General features: G+C 43.6%; 1 protein-coding gene across 2 annotated transcripts in view; it reads left to right on the top strand.

The window, feature by feature from the left end:
• gol (ring finger protein goliath) overlaps positions 1 to 22,916 on the top strand; it is a 281,319-nt gene that overhangs the window by 203,447 nt on the left and 54,956 nt on the right. For both annotated transcript variants that reach the window (XM_071586104.1, XM_071586103.1), the window contains exon 2: positions 19,534 to 19,666. In XM_071586104.1, the coding sequence (XP_071442205.1) occupies positions 19,534 to 19,666 (133 nt within the window). The remainder of the gene's footprint in view (positions 1 to 19,533; positions 19,667 to 22,916) is intronic.

The raw sequence follows: 22,916 nt of genomic DNA, 5'->3' as shown, positions 1-22,916 counted from the left end.
AGTGGTCACTGGTAAGATACGTTAATTTATCGACGATACAGTGGTGTACCGTGGTATCCGCTATCCTGAGGACGCAGCAGCTTTATCGGATGAGCTTAATGCTATACAACGCTGGTGCGACACTTGACAATTAGAATTATACTTAAAAAAGTAGGTAGTGATGAATTTTTGCAAAAAGAGCAGTTCCCTTCCGAACGCCTACTGCATCAGGAGCATATAGAAATGGAATGTGCAAACTCAATTACCTAGGCCTAGGCGTTACCCTTACTCAAGACCTCTACTGGGTAAAACACGCTGAAAAACACAACATAGAGCTATAAGGCAAGAGCGTCGAGAAGAATTACGATACCCATTTTGGCCTTCGGTTTCGTCCGGCCCGCTGAAATGATTTTCGTCAGCAGCGCTAATTTCTTCGGATTTTTCTCAAGGGTGCGTGGACCGGGAGAAAGGAAGCAAGAGAGAAGAAGGACGCGTTTCCTTTTTCCCTCGAGTTGCGGAGAAGCATAAACGTTTATGCTTTCCCTCCCTTTCCACTGCCCGAGGAGGTTTTCGACATGTTGGTGTCGCCTGGCGCCACGGATTTCTAAAAGCGCGCATGCATGATCTACGCAATACCTTTTCGACAATGGAGGTCTAATACGACAAACTTGACAAATTTTCGAAACCACAGAAAGTTGCAATTCGCCAGGGACGAAGTTTGCAGTGCTTCTGAAGCACTCGGCCGGACATCGAGGGATCCGGGTTCGAATTCCAGTTAAGGCGAATGATTTTTACTCTCTGAAAATTATTACACTGTAATACGCGTTTAGCGGATGACTCCATTAAAAAGCTGCCGTTGCGGCATTTCCCGAAGCTTCTTTTAGTTCTGTCCGGTGCGCAATCAGCCGTGCGGGATTTAATATTCCATGCATTAAAATCTAACAGCCCAAAATATGAGAACACGTCTAATCAGGTAAATCTTACCTCCTATTATACGTGAAAAGTGAGACACACTGCCATGTAACTCCTACATAAGTAAGCGGGGAGGGGAGGAATCGAGTAATTAAGAACCTCTTTCCCTCGCATCCATTTCATACAAGGTCATGGAATTGTGAGTTACATAGTGTATTAGAGGAATAGCTAGTTACATAGTATTACGTCAACAGTCTAGAGTTATTGGCAAAAAACCAACTCGTTTTTGAAAGGGTAAATTTTGCTCTTTTTGTTGATGATATTCTTACTTCGGGGGAGAGCAATGTTCCAGTGGACGCGGTTTGTCTAGATTTTCAAAAAAAAGCTTTCGACAAAGTATCTCACAGTAAACTACTCCCAAGACTAGAAGCACATGGCATAGATGAAAACATTTAAAACAGGATTAAAGATGTAAGATCTGGTGCTTCCCCGGCGTATTTCCTTCATGAAGTTTTCTCGGGTCTTCCACCGGGTCAGGGGTTCCATGTTGGCCGACGTTTCGATGCCCGACTCGTGCATCGTCCTCAGGGTAACTCTGAGGACGATTCACGAGTCGGGCATCGGCACTTCGGCCAACATGGAACCCCTGACCCGGATGGAAGATCCGAGAAAACTTCAGGAAAAAAATGGATTTTAGACTTTTTGAAGGCTCGTGTACAAATACTAGTCAAAGATGGAGTGAGCTGAAATGCAGTAGAAGTCACTTCAGGCCTTCCTCAGGGAAGTGTCATCTTTTGTATATGTGCTTACTTTACGTTAAGGACCATAACTACTTGTTTTATAGGAAGATTGGCCTTTTTAACTTATTTACTAGCAGGAAGATCGGCTTGCATGGCACCTTGTAGATTTAGGCACCGAGGGAATAATAATGACACCAAATTACATTGGTCAATTCAACCACCGGGATAAAACAAGAGAGGCAGACACCGCCATCGATAGAATCACGCACCCGTTATACCCTCACACGATTCACAATCATATAAAAGAAATCTCAAGCAGACGAATATTGTTATTTAATTAGCACGGTTTAAATATATAGTCAAACACAACCATTATTGCACTATGCATATTTTGGCTAGTGTACGTTTTTTTTGATTAATTTTTTTATGGCTGCTTCTCTGCTTCGGCGATTGAAACCCTTCCTGGATCCGCTAGCAGTGTAGAGGTGAGAAACGCGAGATGGTGCATATGTGGGTGCTTCAAGCGTTAAATCTCCCGGATTGACCTCAAGCCCACTAAGACCATCCAATAGCCCCTACACATCCCCTCTTTGCCCTCTTGTTCATTTCCTATTAGTCCCTTATCTTTCCTCCCCTCATCCTTCCCCCACACTCATCCTTGACCGCTAGGAAATATTTTTGCATTTGTGATCTGCTTAATTCCGCCTTCCCCACCTCTCCTGTGTTCGTCCTTTATGTGTGTTCCTATCCCTTTTCCTTATATCTGTTTCTATATAAATGAGTATGGCCGTTTGGCGGGATTTCGTGTTTGCATGTATGTATGTATATATATATATATATATATATATATATATGGGAGGAGGGCGGGGGAAGGTTCGGGAGGGGAAGTTTTGGAAGGATGGGATGGGGATGGAAGGTTTTCGGAGAGGAGGGGGAATAAAAAACGCCTGGAGTTTGGGGTATTCAATGTCCGGTATTAATTTCTGAGCCATTACTGGCATCTAGGAGCCAATTTTGTACTGGTTCCATTGTTTTGAGTTGGAGTGAGGGATGTTTACATGGAGACGCTATAGCATTTGTCAAAGAGAGAGTGTTGTGGGCCAGGCGTGCATAGGGATTGACGGAGAGGGAAGAATGTTTACAGGTAGCACGGTGGTTATTTATTTTAATATTTAGGGGTGTGGTACACTGCCCGATCTTCTGAAGTGCCAAATCTGCCCTGCCCGATACATTTTGTTCATCAGCAATCAGCATAATTCCTCTGTTCGAATCAGCACACTATCCCTCAAAGGGCCAAATCAACTCAGCGTCTGTTATATTTAATAAGGCTCTTCAACATATTCGGCCCACTCCATCATTTTCATTTTTCCATCGAAACTAATCCAGAAGATTCATGCAAATTATATTGTGTGTGAATTTTCGGAGGATGCTTTGTTATACATTTATTAATGTTTTGTTTGATGTCCATGTGGGTGTGTATTCACGACGATAACTACGTATTTAAAAAACCCCTATGGAATGAAAATATTGTTATTATGGAATGGGCGTAGTGGTTACATTATTATCTGACGAGGCTAGAGACATCTAATAATATAATAATAATAAGGAAAGGTGGTGAAGGAGTTTCCTCAATCACTCCTTTCCTTTTTTTTATTGCGGAAGCAAATTAAAAAAAATAGCATACAGAAAAATAGCATGATATGTTGAGGGGGTTCCTGCTCTGGCTTAATCCCCCTTTAGTGTTCTGATATAATTAACATCAATTACACAACATGAGAAAAAGAAATATCAAACAAGAGGACTCAGTAGCATTAAATTACAGAAATAATGTACAACCCAAATTTAGTACAATTAGTGATAATAATTATTATAAGAAATAAATATATTATTCTATGATAACACTTCAGTTTACAGAGTCATACAGGATTTTTTTCCTTTGATCGTACACTAGGCAAAATAGTACACGTTAACTTAAAATAGCAATTACATACAATTTTATTCACACAATAAACGAGCATTACAATTACTAGTTTTATCAAACTTTATTGTACCAACTTCAAATGTCACTACAATTATCAAATTTCATTGCACCATTTTAAATAATTGGTCGTTGTTATGCTTAAGGCAAAATAGCACAATCTCACGCATCTTGGTTTTCTTATGAGTCATGCTGTGCCAAATTTCATGTCTGGGTTTTTCATACTGTAGGCACTCCCCTATTCTATGCTTAGCGGTGTCTTCTGTTAGGCAGGTACTACATAGATTAGCCCTTGATTTTCCTATTCTATGGAGGTAGTGTCCAAAATTTCCATGCCCTAATAGGATTTGCGTCGCTTTCTTAGTTAGCTTGAATTTTATATTTAGCCTTTCAATGACGTCTGGGAATATTTCTTTAGTGTGAATACCCTTATCGGAATTCAGCCATTCTTTATTCCACTGACGAATTGTTTGTTCCCTGAGTATTTCTTTTAATTGTTTTTTCCTTAGGGCGTGATTGTTTTCGATTTCGGAGTTGAAGTATTTTATGCCTTGGCCCGATTTGACTTCGATTATGCTAATTCTCTCCATAACCTCGTATTTTAGAGGTGGTTGTCCGGTAATTAAACATAGTGCGTCCGTGCTGATTGTCGAGTAACCTTTGCTAATTGCTAAGAGGCAGGGTCTTTGTGCTTCTCTAAGTTTTCTTTCGATTCTGCTGCAGTTAACCTTATGACCCCAAATGGAGCAGCCGTAGGTAACAATGGGTATTGCTACAGCTTTGTATATCAATTGAAGGGAGTCCGTTCCAAAATTACTTTTGCAATACCTACGGGCAGCTTGAAAAACTTTTTTGGTTTTGCTGGCTATGAAATTAATGTGGGCCTGATAAGTTAATTTTTCGTCTAAAACGATGCCCAAATACTTAAAAGATGGTGTGCGTCGGATATTGCTATTGTAGATTTTAACAGTGGGGTTCCTAGACATTTTATTTCCGAAGACCATGTATTCTGTCTTGGTAGTTGAAATTACCAATTTCTTAACTATTGCCCATTGTTCTATTTGTCCAATACAAATTTTTGTCAGCTGCTCCATTTTAGCTCTTGAGTTAGCTTCAATAGACAAAGCCATATCATCAGCAAAAGCTATTAATCTACATCCTATGGGGAATTCTTTCCTTAAGACCTGGTTAGTAATAAGGTTCCACATTAACGGACCCAAAACAGATCCTTGTGGGCAGCCCCTGGTGAGGATTTTCTTTGCTGAAGTAGTTTTCATTTTGTATACGACCCGTCTATTTGTAAAGTAATTTGAAAAGAGTCTAGTTGGGTTCGAAGGATTGTTTAGTGTTTTCAGCTCCTGAAAGACAGAATGCCACCAAACAGAGTCAAATGCACCTTTTATGTCAATGAAAACCACTAATGTACATTTAATTTGATTATTTAAGTTATTCAAGAGGGCCTTGATTGCGTCTGATGTACTTCGGTTTTTCCTGAAGCCATATTGATTAGGATGATATAGCGTGTCCTCGCGAATTATTTGTATTCTCTCTTTAATTAATCTTTCAAATGTTTTCCCTAGGTCAGTGAGGAGTGTGATAGGACGAAAAGAGCTGGAATCTGCATGGTCTTTTTCTTTTGATTTTAAAATTGCATGTAGGGTCCCTGATTTCCAAGTGTCGGGGAAGTATGATAGCAGCAGACAGTCGTTGTAAATATTTGCTAGAAAACTTGTTTTGTTGTTAACAAGTTTTTTTATAGCAAGGCCGTGGATTTGGTCATGTCCAGGCGCTTTTTTCGGTTTAATCTGACCAATTGCATGGAGAACTTCTTCTTCCGTGAATGGATCAAGTTTTTCAGACTCGGGGATTATTTTAGATTCCTTCCTGATTTGCTCATGCTCCTTGTTGTCGAAGGTGTCGTCCAGAAGCAGTGTGTCAAGGGATAGCTTGATTTTTTCCTCCAACAAAGGGATGCTTCCGTCGTCCCTGAGGGTAGTCCCTAGGATGGTTGGTAGCTTCATTTTTTCCGAGAGCAATTTATAAATGATCCCCAGGCATTTTCTTCGAGGTTTCGGGAGCTAAACTTCTCCCATGATTTGCTTTTAGACTCTTTCACTTTAAGTTTATATTGCTTTAGTTTGGCCTTGTATGTACTTCTTAGGATATTTTTGTCTTCCGCAATACCTTTCGGTATTCTGGTATTGACCTTCGCTTTCAAGTGTTCCAGATTCACGGTCCACCAGGGGTGTTGGTTTTCCATTTTAGTGTATTTTGGTATGCTTTCATTCATGGTTCCTTTTATTGCTTTAGTAAATCTGTCTATGCGGAGGTCAATATGCTCAGTTGTTGGGGTCCATAGTAAAACTCTATCGATGATGGTTAATTTATTTAGGATTTTTCCATTGAATTTTTCCCACTTTGTGCTTCCAAAGTTGAATCTAATTTGTGGACTAGCAATCTGGTCTTCTATGACCTTCCATGATCTGACTTTTCCTAGTAATGATGCGCTGATCAGAGTTAAGTCGATGTTAGAGGATCCGTTTAAGCTATGGAATGTCTGCAGTTCGCCGGGTTTATTTAATATAAATAAGTTGGATGATGAAATAAGGTCTTCCAGTTGGTTTCCTCTGGAGTCTGTTCCTGGGTTGAACCAAGTTTCGCTCTTCGCATTCGAGTCCATGGATATAATAATTTGTTTGTGCTTAAATTTTTCAACTATAGCTTGGAGTTGGATTAGAATAGGTAGGATATCTTGACTTGGTGGGAAGTAGGCACTTACTAGGGTAAAGGATTCTGAGGTTGATCTTAATTCTGCTACCGCTATGTACTCGTCAGTGAAGCTACTTATTTCCAAAAGATCCGGGTCTTCGTTGGACACAATTATTGCGGCCAAGGGTCTTGATACGGGTCTTGTAGGGATGATTCTCGTCTTCAGCCCTTGTCCCGGAAGGATCCAGTGGTTCTTGGTTGGTTTGCACATGTACGGTTCTTGGACCAGGAATATGTCAACGGCTAGTTGCTCCCTTGCCATTCTGATTTCATCAGTTGGTGTTTTAGCCCATTGAAGATTTATTTGAGCTATATTCAAGCAGTTTTTATTCGGTTCCATAGTCGATGGTCTCAATTAGATTCCGAAGTCGCCTCTGGTAGACACTGCATGCATGGTCGTTTGCTTTGTGGGATATATCTTCTATTTTCGCTAACTGGCAATTGGCACAAGCTGGAGCTTTATCTAAATGTGTGCAGTCCTTAGATGTATGGTCTCCAGAGCAGTGTTGACATACTGAGGTAGAGGCATTACAAGCTTTGGAAATATGACCAAACTTTTGGCATTTGTAACATCGTGTGAGCCTAATATAATGACTGATCCTATGTGAGTTGTAGCCGATATATATTCGTTTGTGGTTGTTTAGAATGTTCCTAGAAACATGATCAACTTCTATGACCCAGTTTGTTCTATCACACTCTCGTTTCCCAAACTTAAAAAGTGTTATTACATGGGCAGTCTCGGTGAGGTCATGTTGTTTTATGATGCAGTTGACCAGTTCTTCATCGGTACCAGTTGTTTTGACGCCCGTTACACACATTCTCGGTTTGCTCTTCTCCTCCTGTATTTTCAGTTTGTTTTCCCTGATGCAAGGGTTCTCTTGTGACTTTTTCTCCAGGTCAGGATTTTCGGATTCAAGTCTTATCCCTTTATCTTTAATCCTACTGATTTCTGTAATTTTTATCCCTGAAATGCTGGGGTCTATTAATGTCATGACCTCCTTCTTAGTGTCCTCACTGGTTTCTAAGGCTGTGTTGTCTTCGGGTGGGTAGATCATATCTTCTCTGCGGTGCTGTGTGGTGATTTTTCCCGCCTGGTAGTGTTACTTTATTGTTTTTCTCTCTTTTCTGGGTGGCTGCAATGCTGGCAAAAGGCAGCGTTTCTACTGGCTTAGGGAGGCATAATTCTAATTCCTCTCTAATAATTCCCCTAATTAAGTCACAGTTATTTTTATGCGGCGAACAGTGTCACTTACAGTACTAAATTCGTCGCCTAAGCGCGAAAGTTCCGCCTCCCCAGATGGGGAGAGGGGGTTGTCAATCATGGCTGAAGGTATCGGTTACAATGTTCTGTGCATAGAGAGAAGGTTGCACAAAATGTACACAACAAAAATCAAGGAACATTCGTTAAAATTATCAACTTAAGCAATGGCAACGCCATGGCTGAATGTATCGGTTACAATGTTCGGCATCACATAGAGAAAGTCACACACAATGTACACAAAGAATCAAGGAAGAATCGTTGGAATTTCCGACTTAAGTAATGGCAGCGCAGCCGAGAAAACAGGCACTTCTAGCTGAAATCTTCTATCTTGGCACCAACCCTGGAGATATTTCCCAATTCAAAAAGCCATCTGTGGTCCCAAACAAGGCCGCCATGGAAACGGTCGTGTTTATTCCCCCGAAATTGGTTGCGTGGATATGTCCGCGGAGCAACGGTGGCCATGGATTCGGCACCACGAGTACCGAAGTCAAGCAACGCTGGCACCAGATATCAGCTATTTCCAACTTGAAGGTTAAAAAGATAAATCCGCCCTCACGAGAAATGGATCGAGGCTATCGGATTGCGAGACAGCATCACCCGAGGCGCCCCTGCTTACCGACTGCATCCCTGAAGGGAGCCACCCCTGCTGGCAACCGCCCGCGCACAGAGGCCCCCGAAGGCTTCCTTCCTTCTTGCGGAGGAGGAGTAGTGCCCGGAGGCGTGCGTCGTCATCGGTCGCCGCCGCATTTGCGGCTGCCATTGCAGACGTGAAGTGGAGGGGATCGAGATGGTGCGATGGCTATCCCACCCTGAGGGCGCGGGTTCAAACCCCGACGGTGTTGAATATTTTTCAGAGGTATTTCGATCCCTACTTGAGGTGCTTTGTGGAGGGCACTTTGAGTGAGTACGCCGTCTGTCGGATGGGACGTTAAGCTTCGGACCCCTTGGCGCCTTTCGTATAGAGTAGGCTAATGCCGACGCCGGGTTTCTCTCCACCCTTCATCCTTGCCTGTCCATCCCCTATGGCGCAAATGACCTCAGCTGTCGGTCGCCTCCCCTCAAAACCAACTACTAGGAAATGGATCCCTCTTCTCCCACAAAGGGTGAATAAGTAGCAGCAGTCTTTGGTGAAGTGGCCGAAGTACCTTTCCTGTTCTTATAAAAGAGAATCGCCTTTGCTTATCCTAAAGTGAACTCTATATGCCGTTATACTTTTTAAAATGCCTTCATTTATTTCAAACTACGTTCATAATAAATAGACACTTAAAACGTTCGCAGTCAATATTTTTGTAACATTTTGAACCGGGATCGTTAGACGAAACTCCGATCCGTCGAACCGAACTCTTATAGAAAAGGAATCGAGGCCGTCCGAAGGCAAAGCGATGGCTTTAATCTACCATTTTTCAACACCTTGTTCGCCACGCGGACTCAGCGCGAGATATCCACCAAACCCACCATACCCTTTAGCGTTGTTACTATTTTGCATTCTTGAATGTAATTCCTTAATTTTTCATTTATTTTAACATAGTAATTAATTGAAGTAATTGATTAATTTAATCTCCCGCTAACGTCTATATTAATGTGTTTGAAGGGATCCGCGAGTAATGGTTCTCTCGTGTATCCAATGGGATGACGATCGAGGGGCCGCGGGACGTCCCCGCCCCCCATTGTGTTCGAAGGGGGGGCAGCACACACACGGCAACCCCGCACCCGGCGGGGAGTCGGAAGGGGGGGAGGAACTGGCGTAACCTTGGCGTGGGCCCGTCGCGAGGACGTCGTCGGGTTTATAAATAAAACAGCGCCTTGAATAATATGTATAGGTATTCAATAAAGTTCGATGTCGTCACACGCCTTCCAAAACCACAGGATGGCCATATTGATTTATTGTGCGGACGAAGAAGACGACGATGACTCGCAGTCGAAACGTGAGTGATCGGGGAGGGCAGTGATTGCTTCGCAGGCGGGAAATGGATCTGCGCTCGGAGGGCGGCGTCTCTTTACGCTCCTGCTCCTGGGAGTGACCTCTTGACGCTTGTACTTACTCCGTGCACCGCGTTTGTGGTGATCGTGGGCCGGGAACGCCGCACCGATTTAGACAATACGCCCAGGATTGAATTTCCTAATATGATTTGCAGCCCGCACTGACGGCAGGCGGACCAAAGAGAAATGTTATGACATATTTAAATGAAAACATCTCTCCGATAATGCAACATTTTGGAAAAAAAATGTTTTTGCCTCACCCGAAACCGAGATAGATAAGGCATGATGTAATCGATGACTCGAATATTCCAAAATAAACCTCGCTCGATAAACTGAGGTTTGTGGAATTTTTTTATGAAATCGCGAGTCAAACAATTTCGAAATACGACCGTTAATTTTCCGCCCATCTGAGCGCGAGGTGGTAATCCTAATGATGGAGCATCAGTGTAAACGCGTCGGCAGCTGAAGAACTCGCGCTCAGATGACAGGAATGATTTACGACGAAACTCCAAAGAGGTCGTCTGATCTTCGGCCACTCATCGGACTAACCTCGAGGGAAGCTCAGTTCGTGGGCAAAGCATTCATTTGATTTGTGGGGAGAGGAAGAAGTGGGAAGGGCGAGAGGAAATGCTCCCTCCCTACTCGTGGTATACCTCGCCCATTGTGACATATGCGAGGAGAGTGCCAGTTAAAACTATCCTCGAGGGCCTGAGGTGAGACTTTAATTTTGAAAGTGGTGTCTCGGGCAGCGTTAAGTGCGCGGTTGCTCTCCCTCCGCCCCTCACCCCCTACTACTAAGGCATCTGCCATCTCAGCCCAGGCGTAACTCGCGGCCTTTTCAACCGCGCATTGTTTGTCGCCGAGGTAAGTGTTCAGCGGACCAAGCAGGTGATTGATTGTGGCTAAGTAGACAGGGTTGGTTGTCGAAGGAACTGTCGCCCCCAATTCATCTGTTCCGCACTGGATTAATCGGGATGGGTATAGTCTGGCGTCATCTTGATGGGGCAATTCTCCCGTGTCAGTTGGCCTGGACCTTTAAACTTAGTGGCGTATCCAAAATATTAGAGCAGCTAGGCTGGGAATCACTAGCGGAGCGAAGATTAGATTACAGATTGAAGCTCTTGCATAAATTTGAAGGGGGTCTCTTTAGCAGTGATGTTTAAAATGTAGTAGTAGTAGTAGTATTTGGGGGAGGCGACCGACAGCTGATGTCATTTGCGCCATAGGGGATGGACAGGAGAGGATGAAGGGTGGAGAGAAACCCGGCGTCGGCATTAGCCTACTCTTTACGAAAGGCGCCTAAGGGTCCGCAGCTTAACGGCCCATCCGACGGACGGCGTACTCACTCAAAGTGCCCTCCGCAAAGCACCTCAAGTAGGGATCGAGATACCTCTGAAAAATATTCAACACCGCCGGCATTTGAACTCGGGCCCTCTGGGTGGGAAACCAGTACGATAGCCACCGCATCATCTCGATCCCCTTTGAAAATGTATTACTACCCCCGTCGTACGACGGTAGGATGCAATGGGGGTATCACGTCAATAAAATTAGAGAAATTACGAATCGTAGAACGGGTAGATTTAAGACGCAATTTTGTCTACGAGCGATAAGGGATGAGAATAGCATTGTTCGACCGCGGTAGGGGTCATATACGGGCCAAAATTAGTCCACACATCCTAGCGGTGACTGGCAGGATACTAAACAATTACAAAAAATACTTTTTTCTCCATATAGAGCCCGAAGTATCAACGGCAGATCCAAACAACTGAACATCATTGAAGTGGGTGGTGCTTCCGTCTAACGAAACCTTAGAAAAAACTCGTTACTTTTTCCAAAGACCCCGAAACAGTCAGTGCAATATTTAATGACTTCGCATCGCATCTTTCAGAGTTTTAAAGCAACATGCACCTCGCGTGCGCTCCAGTAATACGTGCATCAATAATCTATCTTTCGTGAGCCAGATTCGTGCATGAGCAGTTTCGTTCCTGAGCATTTCGAGAAATGTCGATTTCTCGGAAGAACCACTTATGACGCCTACGTCACCGGTCACCTCAGAAGAGCCGAAACGGCGGTCGACGGCCGATTCGAAAGCAGGTGGCGGTGGCAGAGGGGCGAAGGAGTCGCCCGGCGAGCGATGCATGTTTTCCGCGCGCGGTTCGAGAGAGACGCGCGCAGAAGTGAAACCTCGCCACGACTCAATGAGGGAGGCGGGCGGGGGGCGAAGAGAATGTTTGGCAACTGCCGGCGGGAGCCATTTGAGAAGGGGCACTTCAGTTCGCGCGCTCTGCCTTCGGACATCCTTGAAGAGGAAAATGGACCCAACCATTGTTGCCAATTACTCCGAAAGACAACGAGCGTTTGCTGGGGACTAAGAGAGCGGAGAGGGGGGTGGGGCGTGGAGGGGGTGTGGACCCCGTGGAAAGATTCCGGCGTCGCCGCCGGGGAAGCCGACTCGGGGATTTCTCAACGGCGTGGTGCGAGCGCGCTCCATGGATTGCGGAGGTCTGGGACGTGGGGAGGCAGGAAGAGCATCGCGGCCCCAAATCAGCTGGGGACGGCCGATCGCAGCCCCCGGGAAGGGCCGCTCCGGGGTAAGAGTGAGGCGTCGGGTACGCCTCCCTCTGTCCGACCGCCCATGGATAACTGCACTTGGACTACGAAAACCGTATTTCGAGCCACGAAAAACAGTTTAATGTGAAAAAGTATGGCTTAGCCACTTTGTCGAATCACATGATAAGATATTAAAAGAACTATTAGTATTCTATACTCTTCAAAAAGAAGAACCTGACTGGTTTCGATGCTAGCGCATTGTCGTCATCAATGGCACACGATTTTGTGGTGTCTTATATCCTTCCAATTTATTCAAGAGATTTAATCTGTAATTTATCTTTCTCTACGTGAGTGATTCCCAGCCTAGCTGCTCTAATATTTTAGGTACGCTGCTAAGTTTACCATGACAACGTTTTACAAATCTAGCTCATCTGCACGCTGCAAGCGATCCAATTCGGCAATCAATCCAACCTCGTGGGGATCCCATACACTAACAGCATACTCTATATGAAGCGTAACCAGCGACAGATAACATTTCTCTTTCGCCTTTTCATCTCATTTACCCAGTACACTCTTCTAATGAATCCTCATTTTTTTTGTGGAATACATGTGAATATAATGTTCGGGTAGCTTTTTCGTGGACAATATTTCTTTAGCGTTTTGGTGATTGCAATCCTTTGGCGAAATTCTTTTAATAGTGTGCGTGGGTGACGTGACATATCCATGAACCAAATCACCACTTTGTCCATCTCCCGTGATGGAGTTCGGAAGCCGTCATATTTTGTCAACGCGCGCAGCCCAGCTCCTGATTGCGTGTTCTACTGCCCACCCGGGGGCCGCGGGTTCGAATACCGACGACACATGAGCACACTCCCGAAGCCATGCGACCTTTTGGGCACCGGACCTGACCAGAAAGCTATCAGCGGGAGGCAAGGAGGGACTTCCCCTCCACCCGCTCATGGCCCCTCCTACGTGAACTCTCACCTCTCATACCGAACTTACCCTTGAGTCGATTGACCGCTGCCGTTAGCTCCTTGAGGGTCAGCCTGCGAAGTGGGAGCACACACTCGTTTAAGCCAACTTTAAAATTAATTGAATTTACTGTTCAATACAAATTGAGTGGCCTCAGGCGTAATGTGGTGTAAATCGAACATCATGGATAACTGATAGTAGCACTTTTTCACTGGATGGCATTTATTTTACCTGATACCCGATGATGATGTAAAAAATCGAAACCCGGTTGTAAAATAAATTTTATCCAGTGGAATAATGCTACTATCAGTTATTCATTACGGTTGAATCCTTTTTACCGTTCCGAAGACTCACCCTTACCTATCCTATTTGAAGATAATTTCAGGCTACGGCCAATTATAAACATTCTTAAGGCCGCAATTGAAGAGTATCCTTCACAGGAATAGCTTGACGTCTACTATTGACGTGTAATAAGTAATGGATCATAATTTCGGGCAAACAAATAATAGCTTGAGACTCGTTGGCATTAAACTGTGGCGCGGGAACTCGACTCGAAACCTCGTAGCTCACGCTCTGACAACATTGATTCGTTATGCAGTCACGATAAAAACATTTAAAATAAAGTGACTGTAAACATTTTTTCCTTAATATTATGTAATTACCATGGTGCTAAGGAGTGAATCTAGATGGAAAAAATAAGAAACCGTCCAATGTGCCAACTGGTCGCACACAGAGGGAAGGGCATTAAGACTTCTTATGATATCTGAGCCCCGTGACCGTCCATTCTCTGTTACGTGTTTTCGGGACGAAAAACCCGAAGGATTGAAATCAAGCAACGCCAACGCCATTCGCGGAGTCTGCCTCCCATGAGTCCCGCTGCCAGGCGCAATCCCGCACGTCCGAAATGGTGGCGTTGCGTAATTATCGGCTTTAATGAAAACCCGGCCTGGAGTACGGCAACATTCGCCAAATATTTTTCAGGTTCTAATTCAACATCAGGAAATAAAGTACTTTCGTAATCTCATGGTTTTTGTTTTCATGAGACTCCGTGAAAACATCAAGCGTTTAAGTGAAATGCTAAGAACAAATGAGGAAAGTTCTCTAAAATCTCAAAATGAAGTTTGCGTGCGAGATTGAAGTTTCCAGTCACGACCACATGCATTTACGGGCGCGGCTGTTCTATCATACAGCTGGATGAGAAATGTATATATCTGTATATATACTTAGCGACATTCATACTCTTTGTTCCGTTTAATTAGTTTCATCTATTTTTTCTCTCAGTTTACTGGAACAGGTGTAATTCGTAGTTTGGAGGATAGATTGGCGTCAGTAACATTTGCATTAATGCAAGGCAATGCGGTGCTGGGACTGAGTTTGAGTGAGGGCCGCTGCTGCTAATAATTTTTCATCGATTAGTATAGCTTTAAATACAATCTCCGCAGACTGACGTTCAACTGTTATTTGTCCATTTGATGGACATCACAATTTGAGTGGCATTAAATTGTTTGTGAGTGGGCTATGATAATTCCAATCACCAAAAGTAAGCAACTAAGCTTGATCATCGCGTGGCACGGCCTTCAGATGAAATAATGGCCCCGCTCCAGGCTGGTTAGAACAACATTATAGTTTTCAGAGCTCCATCGTTTACAGTTATTCTGTTTATTTCTCTTTTGCGGTAAAAAGGCCTTTAAATCATTTCTGCGCTTGAACTTTCGTAGATCTTTTTTTCATGATCCCACCTCCCGTAATGCGTTCGACGGGGTCAGTGAAACATGTGTTACATCATGCCGTGGAAACTGACCTCCGATTTGTGCAAGTGCCATAGTCTGCGATTTAAACTTCGCCCCAGAAGTGATTCCTAATATACGTCTTCCAATATTTTAGATACACTTATCGAAAAATTTTACCAATCTATCTTCTCTTCGTTGTATATCCTGTAATTACACCGACTTCGTGAGGATATTATGTGTGTACTTGCAGTTCTAATGAATCCTAACCAGCGATCTCTTGGTAAACTAAACGATTAGCCATTCATATTTTTCCGAGACTTTTCAGTTAAATCGGTCACGTAAATGACTTCATTTTTCCATCCGTTTTCCATTTACGTTTAGCTTACTGGATTCATGTGGAAGTGACGGGTGACCTCTTGCGAACTACCGGACAAGAGGTTGAGGGAGCAGTGAAAGGGAGCGAGGGCCTAATGGGTACTTTGGTGGGAGAGGGCCAAGGAGGAAACAACGTTGGACAGTTCGGTTTTGGAAATAGAAACGACGCGAAAGGGAATGAAGGAAACCCGGCGTTGGCAAACAGCCCCTTCCACCAACATCGGAGAAAAAGGTGGAATATACGTACCGCAGGGACAGAGCAAGATTATTTTGGTCAGAAAGAGATCCAAGAGTCAAGTTATCCTCAAAAGTTAAGAAATATTTTAAAAAGATTTTTAATGAAGTGTTCACCATTATGCTCAAGATTAAATAAATACTCTACGACTTTTATTGAACCACATGTATACAAACAAAAGCATCTGTGCCGAGGTCTTTCCTTGTGGCGGTCGTCGGGATATTCTAAAGTTGCTTGAATCATAATATTTAGTGCAAGTAGATGAGTGTATGAGTATCAATAGTGCATTAACTGTCCATATAAGGATTGGTTGGTGAGAATCAATTCTGCTTGACAAGTGGGCAGAATCCACCGGATACCTGCAATACGTGAGAACCGTCCTAATATAGTTGGTTTCTTAACACTGAGGGAATTGATTGAAGTGATTGCAAACTGCAAGCAAGGGTGCGATCATTTATCAATCCTAGATCTTTATGACGACGGTGTTCTAGGATAAAATAGGCACAGAGTAATCAGGTATTAACGCTTGAAATTCTAAAGAAGCCACTCACCATTAACATCCCCTGCTCAGCTTAGTTTTTGACGATTTGCCCAAAGTCCGAACAGGTTCCCCGTTCCAGTTTGCACCGTTAGAAAACAAATATATGCTGTTTTCATTGTTTTTTGGGAGTTGTTATTGATAGAAACTGTCCTCTTAGCAATTAGGAAAGTGTTATCTCATCTGCGCAGTTTTCATGATCTCATCCATTCCATTCGATTACTTTACGATATATTCCGTTTTTATGTTGTTGTTAATCGTTGGCTCATATTTTTTCTTACTAATGAAAAGGAATATTGCTTCTTATCATCGCCAGTCGATTGTGATATGTTTCCTTACTCTCCGTTCGTCCATCAAACAAGAAATTATTAGGGAAAAGATGAAGGTTGGAGATAAAAAGGCGTTGGCCAAAACGCAATTAGTGAAAGGATATTTAGATGATTGAGGAGCCAGGCAATTTGAGGATTCCGTTTGGTGTGCTAGATTTGAGGAAGCAGGAATTGGACCATTGACGCCATCATCAGCAGTCTTCCAATCGGTGACTGTTGACAGCGCATTGATTTCTCTCCCACCGTCACGGGTCACCCCCGCGGGGCAGACACCTCCGCGTGACTCTCCAGTCGGCTTCCCCCTTTGCGAGGGCACATCCCTTCCCCCTCACCCCCCGGCTCGCCCCTCCCGCTCCATTTGCACTCGGCCATGGTTTGTTTGCCTTCGTCAGGGCAAACCATGGTGTCCCCCCGACAAGAGGACATTGGCTCTCCTTTATTTCCGTTCCATGTCTTCTTAGAACTTCCTCAGTTATTCGATTCCTCCATTCGACATCATTCTCTGCCTCACTATCAACAATAATTGTTTCTGATTTTCCCTTTTTTCTTGATGCCGTCATATTCTGTCACATAAGTGGTTGATGTTCATTTTCATCCCCTCCTATTTAATACGAGGAAATTTATGCTGGAAAAAATTCTAAGAAAATCATACGTATAGGAGGAAACTTCTGAAGATGATAAAATGGGTATATGTCTAGAACTGGGTTGGGCGATAATATTTGTGCGCCCTGGTGCGGTGCCTCCCTCTGATAACTTCCTCGCACGTGATTTTCAGGGATTTTGAGTCGACGTTTTTCCCTTCGAGCACCCTCCCTCTCTACCATCCCTTACTCTTTCCACCCGGTGCTTGCACCCCCTGCCACACACCTTTTGGGCGGATCGCGGAATATTTGCGCAGATGTAGATAGCATACAAGTCCATGCCTTCTTGGAAAATCGCCCTCCAGATATGTATTTAAATTGCTTAATCATAAATCGAAATGCTTCTCTCCCTCCAGGCTGGTGTTTCCACCCTTTAGTCGTTCATCGTTATGTTTCGCCTCTTCTTTCCTTCCGGTTCATTCGCACTCTCTATCTCCCACAGATATTACCTCAATGTCTATAATTTCCCTACTTTTCTATTTCCCCTGCGTTTCACTTCCGTTTCTCTGCGCTCAATGTTTGCTTCCAGACCGCAGACAAGAATTCATTGGCTCTCCTGATCGACCCGAAACCCCTGTTTGTCTTAATTGCCTTCAAAACAAAAATATATCTTCATCACTCTTATCCTTTTCTCCTCGTTTCTAGCTCTTGGTTACTTTCACTTTCATTTTAACTTTCTTTTCCAAAATAATCCGAAAACGTCCAGTCCTCATTGGCCTGCTTGCTCTCTTTAATCATTCGTTTCTTATCCATCAGGATGTTCACTTGTGAAAGGTGCGGGCAGTGATCTTACTTCAACTACAACGGCTGAGGTGACATTGAAATCAATTCACTTAAACTTTGCGTCATATAGGTTACACATTCAGCTAATAATATATCCCGAAGTTATTTTTTGCATAATATATGTACGAGAATTCGAATAAAAAATTTATAAAATCACTTCCTTGATCTATTTTCGTGTATTCAATGACATGTTTCATGCTAATGGAATATATTTTGAAGAAAGCTTTATGGTATAAAATAATGAAGTCATAAATATGGAGTCAGTGTACCCCATCAAAAAATATGATTTTTCTTCAAGCGGGTTCGGAGCATCTAGCTCGCTCTGCAATTGCAACAATATTTATCTTTTTAAATTAAATTTCCAAGCCTCTAAACTTTAATTTCTTTGCTTTATTTAATAAATAAATGAAAATGTATGTAATGCCACGGAAATGATTTCTTCAGTAGCGTTATAAATCATACAATCTATTTAAATACCTTGTATTTCTGTTGGGAAACATGAGAGCTGCTGAGTGCTTGCAAAAATCAAGGGTGGCTCGCACGACACGAAATTGGGGTGAATCCTTCACCCTTGTCGTCATTCGCCGTCACTTGGACGGTTTCGGAGTGATTGATTGAGGTGAGTGGAAGAGGAAGGCGTACTTATTGATCCCCCCAGTGTCTGCCTGTCCATTCCCTGCGGTGAGCGGCTGGCAGTGACTCTTGTGGCGAAAGCAGAGGACACAAGTGATCACCGATCGGCACCTGGCTCATGTTTACCCGAGTGTATGCTATAGCGATATCCAGTTTCAAACGTTAAGAGGGTTCTTTTGTGAGGTTTTTATTTGATAAGACTCGTGGCATAATGCGAACCGGCACTTTAAACTGCCGGCTCGCCATCACAGTATCTCACTCTAGATTACAAAAGTGTAAACAAAATATATGATGCTAATCGGCTATCATTAGTCAGGTTAGCACCACCCACAGGTATAAAGGTGCAGTTGTCTTGATATTTCATTGAAGTTGAGCCTTAAAAGTTTGTCATTCGCTAAGGTGCGAAGACTGATCGTTCAGAATAGTAATTGACACATGCCTGAAACATCGAGTACTTCTTGAATTGAGAATATTATAGTTCTTGGCATCTCCACAATTCAAACTCCAATAGTTTCACCTATGCTTTGGCCTTAAATACATTATCTTAGTTTTTTTAATTCAATGTTATGCGTACATATCCGTTCTTTGAGCGCTAGTTTCATTTTAGATCATTACTATCTAATTATTGATTTCTTACCGAGAGTTAACGCTGGCTAAGTTTTCAGGAAAGAAGGAAACAAATCTCGGTAAATGTATTCCCATAAATCTTTCTCGTTTACAACAATAAAAAATCTATGTGTCTAGAATTTTTCGAAGATACTTCACGTTATTCCTGATTACAATGGAGGTGAAGAAGTTCACGGTTTAAACCCAAAAGCTCGTTCAAGAGAGCCATCTTTGGTTTCTCGGATCGGTTGTCCTCCAGTAGCGCTGTCACTCTTACGTTTCTACTGGTCTTTTACTCAGCAACCATTCAGTAAGTCGTTGAATATTATAATTATATCTTGCATTTTTGCGATGACTTGCTTTTCACGGCCGCCAGACAGACTCTCGACTTGAGACAGCTTCTTTTGGTGGGCTCGAAGCAGTCACTTGGACTTCCGTCTGTGTCTTTCATATTTCATCGCTCATTCGCCCTTCAGCTTCTGCATTCCATCGAGTTTCACTAATGTTCCTTTTCCTTCGCAGGAAACATCAGTGCTATCTTCATTCAAAAATGGAAAGGTGAAGAGCTGGTTCGACTCGTGGACAATGGCACGGAGGTGGCGGTTCTGGTGACCATCGGCAACACCTGCACGCGCTCTTACGGGAACATCAACAGGTCAGTCGGCTGAGCCCCAGTACAAGTGTACAGCCTCGTGTACGTTTCGTTTGGGCAATGTTTGCATTTTTTTTGCACGAGTACATACTATTGCATAATATGTCTCATTTCATCTTTTGTAAAAAGGAAATTTCCAAGTTTTTCGGAACCCTGTCTGGTTGTTTCCGTGCTGCATGGCATTAGTAAATGATGCACAGAGAATAAAAAATCTAGATTACGAGTAATCTCTTGTTATTCCCTCATATTACGACATCGCAACACTGAATCTTTCACCATAGCCCGATGGTTTTTAAGAAGTGAATAGGAATTCTTCCTTATGTTCGGAGAGCATGTCAATTTTCTCTCGTTAAATACAAAATGTTCATTGGATCGCTAAATTTGTCTGTATCCCAAGACTTGTGGCAGTTGTCTCTGGATCCCTATCCAAGAGAGTGGCTTAATAGCGGGCGTCGTCCCCTTACGTGAGTCATCGCAAGCGTCTTGAGGCACCCGCCCGCCCCTCGGACACCGCTGAACACTTCGCGCGGGGCGCCCTCCTAACGGTTAGGCGGCCGGTGGGATCGTGAGCAGCGTCTCCGTTGCTCCGCCCCGCCGCGCTGCCTGCCGATTGATGGAATGAACTCCACTGAGCGCATTTGCTAATCTCGATCATTGTCCTGCCGCGGCTGCTTTTGACACGTGCTGTGACCAGAGATTTTTAAATAGTAGTCATTCTAAGATTTCGTTCCGGGAAGAAATGGGTTGCGTGCATGCGATGCCACATTTCTCACCGGAACATAAATCCACGGCTTCACATCCAGCAGACGAGATTTTAAATTATTTTTTGGTTTCTCCGAAGATAAAAAAACGAGTTTAACTTGCGAAAAAATGTTTTGCTAACGCAACACATCAAAAAGCCCATTAATTTCATTATTTAATAAATTTTTCTTCTATAGCTTTATATGTTTGGCGATAATCAACAATAGTTTTGCTTATATGGGATTAGTGTCGAATTAACGCAAACGTTTACCGCTGGCCTTTTTTACTTTCAAGTTTAAAATGATATTCAGTCAACTCCATTTATTTTACATCTATGCATCGTTATTGGTTCATATAATTTACTGTATTTCAGATTTAAGCTACTCTGAATTCGTCAAATTCAGCGTATACATGGTGGCATTATCACATAAACCAATATATTTCGCTGTGTTTGCGAAGAATAATGACATTTTCGATTGTATTTGGAGAAATAGTGCACTACATTTCATAGGCAACATTCATTGCTATGTTGTCCAACGATTTTATGACCGGTTTTGAATGCCCTCTATCATTCGTTTCGTGGGGAGAGGCGATGCGTTTCGGGCCGCCCGTTGCCGACCAAGTTCTCCTAAATTGCACACCCCTGAATTGAGGAACCCGGATCACTGAGCCGGCGCGTCCAGCGTCCACGCCTTGCTCGTCCCCTTCGGTCGTGAGGAGGGGGAGTTGGCCCGAAGCAATCCACTCCGCACGCACCCCCTCTTAATATTCCCATATTCGGACTCATCATTCGGGGTCTTCATCGGGGGACAACCACACGAGAAGGCTCGCGAATTCTCTCTCTCTCTCTCGGCCACCCTCTCGCATTGTCGGCACACACTCTTAAATATCCTCGACTCAAAGGAAGGGACTCAGAATATGCGGAAAGAATTCCAAAGCCCTTAAAAGGCGTCTAGTGTCCTAATGAGAATGTTCGAACTGAAACTAATATCGTATTTTCCTTAATTGTTGATTTTGTCGGTTTCTAATCAATAATTTTCTGATAAATGTAGAGAAAATAACTTAACAAAGCACTAATGTACGTTTTGTAATTGATAGATGGGCGCGAATCAAATTCAGATAATGCAAATATTGTTCGTTCGGAGGTGTGGATTCGATTAGCTCACGGGTCGTGTTTCTCTGGTTTCCGTTGACCTGGACGGACACCAGTTTCGGCAGTGTTCCATCTGGTGCCTTCAGTTCAAAGGGAGATTGCCGCAGCTTTCGAGGTCCCATCCTCCGACGATCAACCCGCCCGCTCGCTGCCCTCTGGTTGGTCGGTTGCCGGAAAGATCTTTTTTTCGCACTATGCACATGTATCAGCCGAGAATATGGATTCTATCCACTGCACAGGGTATGGGAAAGCAATCCACCTTCGATCTGATGACCCCAGATGAAACACAGCCCAAACTATGGTCTATTCAGGCCAACGGACGCGGTGAAAACTCGAGCAACTGACAAGAGTCCAAGGGTTCAAATTCATGATTTCCTCAACTCATTACCCACAGTTAGTAGCTCCTTAGCGGAGTCTCGTTAACTTTGACGGTTGAGGAGAACATTGGAAGTGAGCTTTGCAATTGCTTTGTTTTCTGCCATTGTAAGCATGAGAAACGGCCATATTAAATTTGGACCATTGGCACTCGCGGTCCAACGGTAAGGCTTCGTAATTTGGATTTCTCTCGAGGCTTCCTTATTCTGAAGGGAATCGCCGACGTACCTCACCCCCTCCCCTCGCCTCGACTCCTGAGACGTCTTCTCAAGGCGAAAAACTGCGCGGAGTTATAAATACCTTCATTCCATCCAAGAGAAACCTGAGTATTTATGATAGTAGCAGGCCTAATGCGTGTTTACATCTCTCCTGTCGCGACAAAAATTCAGTCAGTGCCCTTTTAATTATCTCGGTGTGAACCATAACTGGCCAACACGCTGCATTTTCACAACTGTTGTTTTTGTCGCCGCTTTTTGAAAAGTATCCTCATAAATGATGATTTGTCAAGAGTTTAATTAAACCGACGTGCTGGTTAAGAGAAATTCGACGTCACTATGAGAAATTTCTCTAATCCTGAGCGTTGAAATGATTAAAGCTAATTCCCACCAAACAGCTCTGTGGTCGCCGCTGGAATTCATGCCTGAAATTATAATTTATCTTGAAATTTAAGGCGCCCTAACGAAAGGAAGCCCTGGAACTATATAGGTCCCTAATTTCAAAGGAGTATTGACAGAACATTCAAATGTATAGTCAAGGGGTTTTTTGCACTTTACCAATTTGGCAGGTACACGCGAAATCCCAGCCCGGAAGTTTAAAACGGGCGACACGTTCCGGGGGAGACGTTCTCTCCCTCTCGTCCGCTCGAAGACCCGATGAACTGTTGCTTGCGTCACGTGGGGCTTTGAAACAAATCAAATTAAGCGTGCGCGTCCGAACGACGAAGGTGGGACCATCTCCCCGCCCGCGAATTAGGAGAGAGAGAGA

Source organism: Hetaerina americana, unplaced genomic scaffold (assembly GCF_022747635.1).
Source record: "Hetaerina americana unplaced genomic scaffold, ioHetAmer1.1.p SCAF_20, whole genome shotgun sequence".
Classification (NCBI taxonomy): Eukaryota; Metazoa; Arthropoda; class Insecta; order Odonata; family Calopterygidae; genus Hetaerina; species Hetaerina americana.
This window is presented reverse-complemented; position numbering and strand designations above follow the sequence as displayed.